Here is a 13,397-nt window from a genome sequence, read left to right on the forward strand (position 1 = left end):
TGCATTTGGGAGACAGAGATGCACAGCTAGATAGAGTGCTTTGTCAGCCATTTGTATTTTTCAAAATAACCTCTAGCAAGCAAATTAGACCTTGCAGGTAGATGGCAGATAGGTTGCACTTAAAGAGCTCGTTGTTTATGATTGCTTCTCCAGCCCCCTGACCCTGCCTCTACTCATGTTCTGTCCTTTAGTTCTGTCCTTCATTCCTTTCCTTTCTTAATGTCACACAGTACTGCTCTGTGTCCTGGAATCAGACCTTAGCAACTGTGTCCTTCAGAGCACAGGGGAACTTTCTTCGCTGTTCCTCTAGATAGATACCATTTGTCCCTGACTTCTCATGGAAATAAACTAAAGAGAAAGGAACTTCTTATATTTTCCTTAATCCTTACTACCATCCTAGCACCAGTCCCTGTTGCTGCCATTACAAACAGATGCTGCTGGGGCTTGAGGTGTGGGGATTTCTCTGGGGAGATGGAATTTTAATAGAAGGACATTTCTACCTCCCCTCTGGGCTACTTGCCACTATAGGACATCCCTTTCACCTCCAGCAGGGAAGCTCAGACTGCAGCAGTGAAGAGCTGATGGCCACCCATGGACAAGCCTGGTTTTCTAAGCTTTACCCCATCCTTGGTGGAGAGAGGAAGAGGGAGAGTTGAACCCCAGCACTGACCTTGTCTGTTTTCTACCCCATGCAGGAGCAAGAACTCTGCCTTTTTCAGTGATGAGGAAAGGAGTTCTCTCTGGTCCCCAGGAAGTGAAAGGAAGGCCGAGTGTTCCAGCTTCCTATGTTCGCTCGCTCATACTGACATCACTTCTATTTACCGGCTGAGTGAGTGTCCCTAGACCCCAGACAAAGCCCAGGCTCCTAAAGACCAGAAAGGAACCCATGGCCAGGGATAGACTTCTCTTTGTTCTATTCCTGTCTAGGATTTTGGGGCTGCAATCACTATCCACTTGATGGCCCGGTTCATACAGGATTAGTAGTTTCCCTGTAGACTTTAGATCTTTCTGGGTTGCACACATTGTGTTGCTTGGCAACCATGATAAAACCATGATAAAACCAACTTGTCTTTGCCTCTGACCACCATGGGTGGTCAGCTGGATTGGCCTTTCATCCCAAGGAGAGGAAGAACTTCCCAAGTCACGGCTCAAGGTCACATTGCTGACTAGGTACCAAATCACACATCATGTCGATAATTGGAGAGACCTCAGAGATAATTTCTCCCCTTATTGTACAGATTAGGAAACTGAGGCCCAAGAATTGTTGGTACCTGAACCAGGATACCTACTAGCCAAGACAGTCCATTTCATCACAGCACCCCAGATACAGGGTGACCCTGGGTTGTTGGATGTATCAGTCTCAGGAGTGGATCTACCTTGCTTAGCACAATTTTTGGCAATGTTGAATGCATGAATGAATGAATGCATGAACAAATGAATGATAATAATTTCCTTATGATGGGAAAGGCCCATGGCTTTGTAGAGGAAGGACAGCAACTTTACTGTCACTAATGTTGCTGATGAAGGGTTACTTGTCTCTCACGTCTTCGGTGATGGCATGTCTTAGTCAGGGTTTCAATTCCTGCACAAACATCATGACCAAGAAGCAAGTTGGGGAGGAAAGGGTTTATTCAGCTTACATTTCCATACTGCTGTCCATCACCAAAGGAAGTCAGGACTGGAACTCAAGCAGGTCAGGAAGCAGGAGCTGATGCAGAAGCCACGGAGGGATGTTCCTTACTGGCTTGCTCAGCCTGCTCTCTTATAGAACCCAAGACTGCCATCCCAGAGATGGTCCCACCCACAAGGGGCCTTTCCCCCTTGATCACTAATTGAGAAAATGCCCCACAGCTGGATCTCATGGAGGCATTTCCCCAACTGAAGCTCCTATCTCTGTGATAACCCCAGCCTGTGTCAAGTTGACACACAAAACCAGCCAGTACATGGTATGTCTGCTGCTGTGAGGCTGAATTAGATGGTTGCTGTTTCATAGGGATAGCCAGAGATTTGCCACAAGGGACTCTCCGGCCAGTTCCTTGGGAGAGAGGAAATTGGAGGAGGCTTTCTTCACATATAGGGAGCCTTTGCTAGGAATACAAACCACAGATATCAATGCTAAGCCCTAGAAACCTTTCCTGTAGCAGATCTGCCAGACTCAGGCAGCAAGCTGAAGCCTTGAGGCCCTCCTGGTCAGGGGAGCAGAGCTCTGAACACCACAGAGAACTTGTTCTTGGAGCAGGAGAGGAGCAACAGTTGGTGATAGACTTGCATCAAAGGGATCAGCGGTATGGTGACATGGTGTGACCTAACACTAGATCTGTCCTTCATCTCTGCCTAGGTGAGTTTGAAGCCATCCAGAATCTCCAGAATGATCTGAGTGGTGAGTAGAGATCCTGTCAGGCCCGACCTCCTGTCCTTGGGTCGGCTTATCTAGTCTCTTGCCAGGAGCTAAGGCCCTCACGGGTGCTCAACTCTGCCTGTCCTTACAGCATCGCAGCCCGAGGGCTTCAGGGAGGCCAGGTCTGGTGGGACCTGGATGGAGCGGCAGACCATGGGCTCCAGGCGTTCCAGCGGTTCTGGAGACTCCAGCCCCGAGGAGGCTGAGCTCATCTCAGCCTCCTCGGACAGCTATCACCTTCCGGAGCCTGAGGACCTCGATGACCCGGAACTGTTCATGGACCTGAGCACCAGCCTGGAGGAGGATGACGTGGAGCACTTTGCCCCCATCTTGGCTTTTCTAGATCACGAAGGCTACACCGACCACTTTAAGAGCCTCTATGATTTCTCCTTCTCTTTTCTGACTTCCTCCTTCTACAGCTTCTCTGAGGAGGACGAGCTAGTGGCCTACCTAGAGACTTCAAGGAAGTGGGCCAAGATGAGTCACATGACATGGGCCCATGCCCGGCTCTGCTTCCTCCTGGGCCGACTAAGCATCAGGAAGACCAAACTTTCTCAGGCCAGGGTCTACTTTGAGGAGGCCATTCGAGTCCTTGATGGGGCGTTTGAAGACCTCTCCCTGGTGGCTGCTCTGTACATCAACTTGGCAGCTATCTACCTGAGGCAGAGGCTAAGACATAAAGGGCCCACCTTGCTTGAAAAGGCGGGCGCCCTGCTGGCCTGCCTGCCAGACCATGAGTTCAGTGCGAAGAATGAGCTAGATGTCGTGACTTACGTCCTGCGCCAAGGGATCGTGGTGGGGAGTGGCCTTCTGGAGGCCAGGTCCTGCTTCCTGGCCATCCGGTTGCTCCTGAGTCTTGGCCGTCACGAGGAAGTTCTGCCATTCGCAGAACGTCTGCAGCTCCTTTCTGGACACCCTCCCGCTTCGGAGGCTACAGCCACCATGTTGAGTTCTCTGTATGACAAGAAGTATCTTCCGCATCTCGCCGTGGCCTCTGTTCAGAAACGTGGTCCCCAGAGTGCCCGGGGGATGTCTCTTTCCATTTGGCAGGCCTACTTGGTTCTCCAGAATGCCACTAAGATCCTGGGTGTTCCTTCTTCAAACTGGTGTGAGGTTTCCGCCCTGGCCTGCCCAACCCTCAGGCAGGCCCTGGCTGCCTGTGAGGAACAGAGTGACCAGGACATCCAGAGGACCTTGTGTCTCATCCTGTCTAAGATGTACCTCCAGCACCGATCTCCTGATGGTTCTGTCCACTACCTGAGCCAGGCCCATGTGTTAGGGAAGCTACTGGGTGAAGAGGAAGCCTTCGAATCTTCTCTCTGTCTGGCATGGGCATACCTCTTAGGCAGGCAGATAAAGAAGGCTTTGGAGATTCTTGAACCACTCCTATGTTCCTTGAGGGAGACAGAGTGCGTGACCCAGAGGGGAGTGGTCCACAACCTCCTGGGACTTGCGTATGAAGATGAAGGCCGGACGAGCAGGGCGGCCAAGAGCTACCTCCGAGCTCTGATCAGAGCTCGGGAGATGGGGAATATACGTAACCAGGCTGTGTCTATGGCCAATCTTGGTCACTTGACCCTCAAGTCCTGTATGCAGCAGTCAGCCAGGGGTTATCTCCTGCAGGCTGTCCGGCTGTATTCCGAACTCCAAGCCAGCAAGGAGACAGACATGGAGTTGGTACAGGTGTTACTCTGGTTGGGCCAATCTTCGGTGTCTGGACACCAACTGGTCCACAGCCTCCTTTGTTATGAAATGGCATTGCTGTTTGGCTTAAGGCACCAACACCTAAGCAGTGAGTATGCCCATGCTGCAGGGAGCATTGGGGGAAAAATGTGTCGATGCACACTATGCCAGTGTCTCATTCACGTCCCTGTTTTATGTTCAGGTCAACTTCAGGTCACCAAATCCCTCTGCCATTTCTACAGCTCGGTGTCCCCGAATCCTGATGCGTGCATTACCTATCATGAACACTGGCTGGCCCTGGCTCAGCAACTCAGGGATCGGGAGATGGAGGGGCAGTTACTGGAGTCCCTTGGGCAGCTTTATAGGAACCTAAACACATCCAGGTGAGTCCTTGCTTTAGGGAGGAATGGTATTCTTTCTCTCAAGAAGACTAGTCCAGATGCACACGGTACATGGATAATATGTTGGGAAACTGTGGGTCCTGCAGCTGTCAGGCAGCGCTACCCATCGGTTGGGAGTTCTATGGCCTTGGACAAGTTATACCTTGATTTCCTCATCAGTCAGAGGAGAATGGTAACGGGTGTTTATCTTACAGTGCCAGTGTGAGAGGTGAATGAGTTAAAGTCCCTGAAATGCAGACAGTCTCTGTAATGGTTATACTACTTTCATTTGTGTGTTTCCAAAGCAGTCTATCCTGACTGGCTGACAGGACATAATTCAAAGGGGTCAGTTACACTGTGGACCATGGCCCCTTCAGGAGGTCTTCACTATTTAAAGACAATTAGGATTTGAGAAAGGACATGGTATTTATAAATGCCATGAAGCAGGGATGTATTTTTTTTTAAATAAAAAATGCTTGATTGGAACCTCATCTTTAAAATGGAACTGGGACTTAGGAAGTCAAGTCTACTTTCACCTATACTCAAGCCTCACAGTAAATGCATGGAGGTGGAAGCATGGACTTAGCACTTGGTTGCGTGAGGGAACTGTATACTAGCACTTTCTTTTGTGATTGACTTTTTGGCACTTGTCCTCGTTTGGGTTTTATTGCATGTGGATACTATGACCATAGACCATGGCAACTCTTATAAAGAAAAATATGTAACTGGGGCTGACTTACAGTTCAGAGGTTTAGTCCATCGTCATCATAGAGGGAAGTGTGGTGGCATGCAGGCAGACATGGTGCTGGAGAAGCAGCTGAGAGTTCTACATCTGGATCTGCAGGCAACAGGAAGAGTATGTGGGCCTTCTGAGACTTCAAAGCCAGCCCCTCCCCCCACACCCCTAGTGAGACACACTTCCTCCAATAACATCACACCTACTCCAACAAGGCCACACTTCCTAATAGTGCCAGTCCCTATGAGCCTATGGGGCCATTTTCATTCAAACCACCACAGTGGTCTCTGTAAAACCTTCAGTTTTGTAAAATGTATATCCCAAATATATCCAAGCATCCCTTAAGCTATTGGTATTCAAAGTCTCCTCACCCATGCATCTTGCTACCTGCTGGAGTTCTTTGCTTAGATCAGTCCAGGGCCACCAGGATGGGCAGGCTGCAGTTCCGTCTCTAACAAGTCTCATAAAACCACAGAGGTTTAAAAACCTCTCATTTCACTTTGCAACAGATTTGTGTCATAATATTACATTCATAATTCTTGCTAAAATAAAGTGGGGATTCTTGCTAGTGTTGATCAGAGAAGCATTGTAGGGAACACTAGTTCAAGGCTAGCTTTTGATTTCTAGACACTTCCCTAGATAGGGTTTCTATTACTGAGATGAAATATCATGATCAAAAGCAAGTTGAGTAGGAAAGGGCTTATTTGGCTTCCACGGCGTAGTCTGTAATTGAAGAAGTCAGGACAGAAACTCAAACAGAGGGAACCTAGAGGCAGGAGCTGATGCAGAGGTCATGGAGGAGTATTGCATACTGGCTTGCTCCTCATGGCTTGTCAGCCTGCTTTCTTGTAGAACCCAAGACCATAAGCCCAGTGGTGGCACTACCCACAATAGGCTAAGCCCTCCCCCATTTATGATGAATTCAGAAAATTCCCTACAGGCTTGCCCACAGCCTGATTTTATAGAGGCATTTTCTTAAGTGAGGCTCCCTCCTCTCAGATGACTCTAACTGTGTCAAGTTGACATAAAAGTAGCCAGCACTAGTACCATGGTAACTGTGAGGATGCAGGCATCAGACAATAGTTAATTACATGGTGAACTCTCGTTCTCTATGTATTTCTCCCCGCTCACTCTATTTCTTTTTGTTCCTGTTCTCTTACAAAAAAAAATCAGGCATCTTCTGAGCTTCCCATTGCCTTTGGTGCCAGGGAGAGAATTTTGAGACATTCAGCCTGTGGGAGGCAATGGAATGCCTGCCCAGCCTGTCCTGCCTTCATTTCTACACACTCTAGGAGTATGGATGCCTCTGGACAGGCTTTAGGAAAGTCGGATATAAAGGACCAGGACAAGGATGCTGAACTTACATCTGACTTATTGCTGCCTCCTCCATACTGTGTATCCTGTGTATTTTCAGTTTTAGATTACTCCTGTGCCCAGCTACTACCTACCATCCTTTGCTCTCAGCTCTGGCTTAGTTGTCAAAAATATTGATATTTTGGCAACAGCGGGAGGGAGAGACAGAGACAGGGAGAGACAGAGAGAGGAGAATAGGTGGGCAGAAGGAGAGAGAGTATGAATCACTGTTTTTAGATGATGCAGGTGATACAGAAGAGACATGAAGTGGGTACTGCAAGAAGATAGCAGCTACAAACCTGGACAAGTGGCTGGAATTAGGAGTCTGGAAACCAAGCCCTGCTGTGACCTGATAACATTGCCCTTTACAAGCCACTTGCCTTGGTTGCTGTGTTCATAGAGTCCATTTGAGTCAGGAATCTTCCTGATGAGTCTGAGACCAGCTAACTATATCAATCTGACACTGGCTACCAGTACCTCCAAAGAGGCTTCATTTGTTGAGGCAGATCCTTAAAGCTACGAGGATTTCAGATAGGGGCATGGAGCCAGTGACCTAAGGGCTTTTGGGGGAAGGAAGGGTCTGAAACATTCCAAAGTGTGGTGAGAGTTCTTGCAGGCAGATGTATCAAATGCTATCTATGTGCTCACGTGGGCATCTGAGTGATAACTGAGTTTGTTAGCCTGAGGGATCTCTACCCTTGTGATACAGGGTAGACTGATGTGCTACCCTGCATGTTGATGGTTAAGGGACAGTGGGGTGTTTGTTGCCAAAAGGAGACCCTGGCTGGATTGCTCAGGGCTCAGGTAAGGAAAGAAAGGGGCTTGGAGTATGGAGGCAGGCTTTCTGGTAACAAGGTTAGTGGTCAATGCATTAACGGGAGTTCAGGTGCCATTCCAGATGTTCTCTTTGATCGTGGCCTATGCAGTGTTGGGTGTAAAACAGCATAAACCCCTCCTTAGGGAGTACTCATCAATAAGGAACCATGCATTGAATACATATTAGGACAAAGTGACTGGTCCCCAAATAAGGAATGTAGAGTCTCTCCCTAAATTAGTTACTGATAGTATAAAAAAAAAGTAAAATTAAATTAAAGCAGTGTTGAAGATTATGCATCCAAAAACAAGGATCTCTTTGCAAGAACCTATGCCCCAAATTCTCCAGAAGTACCTATTTTAAAATTTAAAAATACTATCAAATAGTTCTTGTGTATGAAATATTATATATCACATTCTCTATATCAAGTTCTCAGTATAGTAAATATAATATACACATACCTTAGTTACATGAAGGATTATGATAAAACTTCTATACAATGCAGTCAGTGAACTTTTTGTTCTCATTTTTCATTTGAAATGCTATAAAATGCTGAACCAGCATTTTTGAGGCTAAACTCTGTTTTATTGAAATAAATGTCATACTACTTAATATTTTCATACTAATAGTATTTTCACAATATTTCATATTTTGATCATGCTTTTCCCTCCCCCAAGTCTTCTCAGATTCTCTCCACTTTTCCTACCCAACCCAATTTTTATGTTCTTTTTCTCTCTCCCTTAAAAAAACAAACAAACAAAAAACCAACCTAACCCAACCCAAACCAAAACTCCTAAGAAATACAAAAAAAAGCACCAATAAAAACAAACAAGCAAAAGACTGATAGCTTAAAAAATGACAAAAGAAAGCAAAATGAAACAAAGAATCCTCAACAGAAACCCAGTGGGTTTGTTTGGTGTTGGCCAACTACTGGGGCATGCCCTGCAGGCTGGCTGATACACCCAGTGAGACTCCATTGGAGAAAAGTGACTTGATGTTCCCTTCCCCAGTGGGTGTCATTTGCAGACAGCTTCATGGTAGGGGTGGAGCTCCAACCCCCACCCCCATGTCAGTGATAGGATCTGCCCGGAGAAAGCATTTTATTATACCATAAGATCCTTTCTGATGCGTCTATGGTAAGTGCTGGAGAGTCTCATAGTTAGGACCAAAAACATCCAAAATAACTGTCCCATACAGCCTCCACTGTGCAAGCATGTGTGTTGCCCTTACAGGCTTCTATTCAGGCAGGCATTGATTATTCAGGAACTCTTCGTAACATCTGTCTGTCTGTCTGTCTCTCTGTCTGTCTATCTATCTATCATTGAAGTTTAAAATCACATGCGATACAGCTGAGCCTTTACAATTTAATTTGCAGCTCAACTTACATTTTAGTCTTTAGTATTTTCCTGTAGCCATGTTAAGTCTCACTGCCACCAAACTGCCAGTTATCTTCAGGGCCTCCTCCTTCCAATCCCTGAATCCTCAGCTGCAAGGACTGCCCACTCTCCACTCTCATCTGGAATGGGAAACCACAGACCTCCTGTGTCTCCTGTTGATATTAGCTACAGGTGGGGTCAGTTTCGTGACTGGTTTCTTACACTTCCTATGATGTTTTCAACACTCATTTATGCCATGAATGTCAGTGTCCCACTATTTTTTAACTCCCCCCACTCCCCGCCATTTGTCTGTTTATTTTCTGTTGTGACATTATATGTGTGGAGGTCATCCCCTTCTCTTCTTTAAGTGGGTCCTGGGAATTGAACTTAGATTGCAAGGCTTGGCAGCAAGAGCCTTCACCTGCTGAGCCATCTTGCTGGCCCACTAGCCATTATTTTTAGGGCTGAACAATATTCTGTGGCTATGCCACGTTTGCTTATTCATTCCTTAGTTGACAGACATGTGGGTTGTTTTTATTTTTGCAGCTATGGTAATTAATGGGCAAATGTGAACAAGTCAAGATGGGGTTGTAGTTCTCTTGCATATGGACTCATGAGTGGTATTTCAGAATTACAAGTGTTTGTAACTTTATGTTTAAATATTTGGGGAACTATGACTGTTTTCCAAAGAGGTCACACTATTTCATATCCCTATGAGAAATGTGTGATGACACCAGTGGCCCCATGTCCTCACTGTATTTGCTATTGTATGGGTTTCATTTTAGCCATACTAGTGGGGAGAGATGGGATGGAATCTCATCTTGTCCATTGTGCTTTTAATTTGCATTTCCTTAGTGACTGAAGATGTTGAACATTGTTTCATGGGCTTTATATGTGTTTTTTTTTTGAAAAATGTTTGTACAAGTCATTTGTCTGTACATCTATCATTCATCTATCTATCTATCTATCTATCTATCTATCTATCTATCTATCTATCTATCTATCTATCTGTCATTTATTTGAGACAGGGTTTCTTTGTATAGCCCTGGCTCTCCTAGAACTCCCACAGCAGGCCAGGCTGTCCTGAAATTCAGAGATTCTCCTGCCTTTGCCTCCCGAGTGCTGGGATTAAAAGCGTGTGCCACTACCACCTGGCCTTTGACTATTTAAAATCAGGACCTTTGCCTCTTTATTGTTGAATACGTGTCTGTCATCAGATGTGTGTGTTGCAGACATTTTTTTCCCAGTCTTGCTCTTTTGATTGCCTCGTGCAGTGAACTAGGCATGCTCTTTACAATGGTCAATCTTGGATGTCACTTTAAGGCAATTAGGAAAGCACACCTTGGGGTGCATAGGGGAGGGGATTCCAGAGAGACATAAGCTGTGAAGGCTCACCACGAGTACAGAGGGTATCATCCCATAGGCCGGCGGTCCAGGTGGAATAAGGGTGTGGGGGAATGAAATACTATCTCTAGAGAATAACCAACCCCTTTCTATTTCTACAAAATTGGTGATAGTTTTCAGTTTAGTTCCCAAGTCTCCCTTTGCCTTTCTTGCTTTTTCTTATCTTACTAATCAGAGGTGTGACACTTTAAAAAAAATCCTTTAAAAAACTGATTTTCCGTCTTATCCTTTTTATCCACTATGCCATTCTCTGTGTGGCTCACTCTGCTCGCCTGTCTTGTCTGCTTCCTCTACTTGCTTTGGGTTGATTTTACTTCTCTTTGGTTAGCGTCTTAAGGTGGCATTGACGTGTAAGCCACCTTAATTACGAATTCCCCCTGAGCTCTGCTTTATATCATCCCTCAAATTCTGATATATTGTGTTTTTGGTTTTTTATTAATCTCAAAGCACTTTCTAATATCTTTGTGATTTCTTCTTTGACCTGTTAGTTATTTATGAGTATTTTCAGATGAATTTCCCAGTTTTAAAAACCTATAACTGATGCCTAATTTGATTCCACTGTGTTAGGAATATATAGTTTGTATGAGTCTCTTCCTCTCAAAGTTTTGAGATTTGTTTTAAGGCACAACATATGGTCTATTTGCAGGATGGTCTAGACACTGTAGAAGGATGTACTTGTTGCTGCTGTTAGGTGTGATGGTATGTGTAGATCTCTTTTAGGTCCGATTGGTCTGACTCCTTATATTTTAATAGACTTTAATCTTGTTCTTTATTTTTTATCACCATTGTTATTGTTCAGAACTGGGGATCCACTGGGGGCCATATGCATGTTGAATATGTGTTGACCTACAGAACTATACCCACAGTCCCTGGTTTCCTTCTTACTCCATGTCCAACTGTCGTCCTATGTGTCATTGAACACGGGTTACTAATATATCCAGTTGTTTTTGCTGAATCATCTAGTCCCTCTTCAGTTCTATTAGGCTGATCTACACATCATTTTGGGCTCTGCCACACACACACACACACACACACACACACACACACGTAATCCATGTGTTTCCTATTATATTGGCTGTCTAATTATGACAAAATGACCGACGTTGTTTCTAGTGATAATTCTGGTGCTTTTCTCAGTACCAGTGTCTGCCTTCACCTCCCTCCATAACTGCTGCATGGTGTCTATTTCTATATACTTTTGCTTTCTGATATGTCTTTGAGTCTCAAGTGTGCATATACTTCGGTCATTTAAGATATCTGTCTGTCTACCTTTGACGGAAGTGTTTAACCAATTCCCGGTTAAGTAAGCCCCCTCTCGTGTGTACCCGCAGCCAGGCATATGCACCAGTTTGTCATTTTTCTGTTTGTTTTCTGTTGTCTCTCACCCTTTTCCGCTTTCAGTTCTGCCATCTCTGCTTTCTCTCATGTTAAGTAGATATTTTATGGAGCACCGTTTTGTCTCCTTCATGACATCTATTTTCTCAGTGGGTTCCTGAAAAGCGTGAGTTCTAGATTAACCTGTATCACCTGTAGGACTCTCTGAGTGAGCACACATAGCTTCAGATATGCACATGGCCTTCATACACAGAGAGGCTGGCTGGAGCTTTACAAAGTCTCGTGTGGACACGGTATCGATACCTCCCCTTTTGCTTTTATGTGTTTTTGCCTGTTCTTCATGTGTCGTTCCTTTTTGTGACGCTGAGGATTGAACCCAGGGCTTCACAGATGCCAAGCAAATGTTCTACCACTGAGCTACGTTCTCAACCCTAGATTCCTATTTGTCTCAAATATTTTCTTTGTTGTAGATAGTTTTTAAATCTCAGCCCGGGGTTTCTTCCCCATCTTGGTTATTGAGTTCCCGGATAAAAACCACACACACACTTATCCTTTATATTTACAATAAGCCTTAAGTAGCACAATAGCTGGGCAGCTGCCTACCCTCCATGCTGTTAGAATCTACTTTCCTATCGATAACCTGGAGTTATTATTTCCTATTTACTGTGTTCCATCTGAGCTGATCTTAACTCCAATTGGGCAATCCTCAGGGCCCTGTTCTTTTGATCCTTCACCCATGGCTGCTTCGCCTTCCTCCTATCCTGCTCCTTCTTCTCCCTCATGGTCCTCCTCTTGTATAAGCCTGTGAGACCTAAATTCCACTTTTGTCTTTTCTGCCCAACTACTGGTTGTCAGCATCTTTATTCACCAATCAGAATTAACTTGGGGGCAGAGCCATAGGGATACTTGTAGACTCCAGGTCTTGGGGGCGTGCACTTAGGATTACAACAGACAGTAAAAGACAAAACCTTAACATGTTTTATGAGCGTGGCGGTGTTCGTTTATCTTTCTAATTTTTTTTTTTTTTTTTTTTGGCAAACTGCATAGAAAAGAGGCGGTTTTTAAAAAATAATTAAATAATTAATGAGAATAAACTCTAAATGATATCCAATAAAAATAAGCTCTGCAAACCACAGGCTTCCAGACACCATCCTCAGGTCAAATTGACCCTCCTCTAGGCTGAAACTTTGGGGAATCCAAACTCATCCTGATCCCTGTAGCAGGGTTCCCTAGCAACTGACATAAAGGTTTTGTTTGATGGTTGTCACAGGGCTAGGGTGAACAGGAAGGATCAAGGCTAGGTGAGAAAGCTTCAGGTGTCAACAAAATTAAGGTGAAATTTGAACAGACTTTCTAGGGAAAGGGTTATCGTGAAAAAAGTCATTGCTTACGTTTTCGTTGCCTTCCTCTAGGGCGGGACTTTCTGAGATCCTTGCTCCATCGCCCTAGAAGCCGAACCAGGTTCTATATTAAAGTGTAAAAATCGCATTTGTCTTTATCTTATGTGTTTGGGTATTTTGCCGGCGTGTGTGGTGTGTCTGTGCACTATTCATGTGCCTGGTGCTTGTGGAGGCCAGAAGAGGGCTTTGGATCTTCCGGAACTGCAGTTACAGATGGTTGTAAGCCTTCGTGTGGGTGCTGGGAACTTAACTCTGCCTTCTCTGGAAGAGCAGCTGGTGCTCTTAACCGCTGAGCCATCCCTCCAATCCCGGGGACTTTTAATTTTAGTATACAGTAGTTCCAGTTTTCAAGATTTTCATTTAAATTCTTTGGAAGAAACACTCGCTAGCTATCATGTTGACTTCCCCAGAATCCAGAAGTACTTCCGGTGTCACAGGAAGCCCTTATCGGTGGAAAGGCTATTGTTCCTTTTTGAAGTAGTGAATGTGCTGGAATGCTGTACTTTTTAAAGCATCTA

General features: G+C 45.1%; 1 protein-coding gene across 4 annotated transcripts in view; it reads left to right on the forward strand.

Annotated features, from left to right (window-relative positions):
* Sh3tc2 (SH3 domain and tetratricopeptide repeats 2) overlaps positions 1-13,397 on the forward strand; it is a 69,344-nt gene that overhangs the window by 33,636 nt on the left and 22,311 nt on the right. For all 4 annotated transcript variants that reach the window (XM_021150689.2, XM_021150688.2, XM_029472142.1 and 1 more), the window contains exons 9-12: positions 696-829; positions 2,339-2,380; positions 2,490-4,190; positions 4,284-4,464. In XM_021150689.2, the coding sequence (XP_021006348.2) occupies positions 696-829; positions 2,339-2,380; positions 2,490-4,190; positions 4,284-4,464 (2,058 nt within the window). The remainder of the gene's footprint in view (positions 1-695; positions 830-2,338; positions 2,381-2,489; positions 4,191-4,283; positions 4,465-13,397) is intronic.

The sequence above is a fragment of the Mus caroli genome, chromosome 18 (assembly GCF_900094665.2).
Source record: "Mus caroli chromosome 18, CAROLI_EIJ_v1.1, whole genome shotgun sequence".
NCBI lineage: Eukaryota > Metazoa > Chordata > Mammalia > Rodentia > Muridae > Mus > Mus caroli.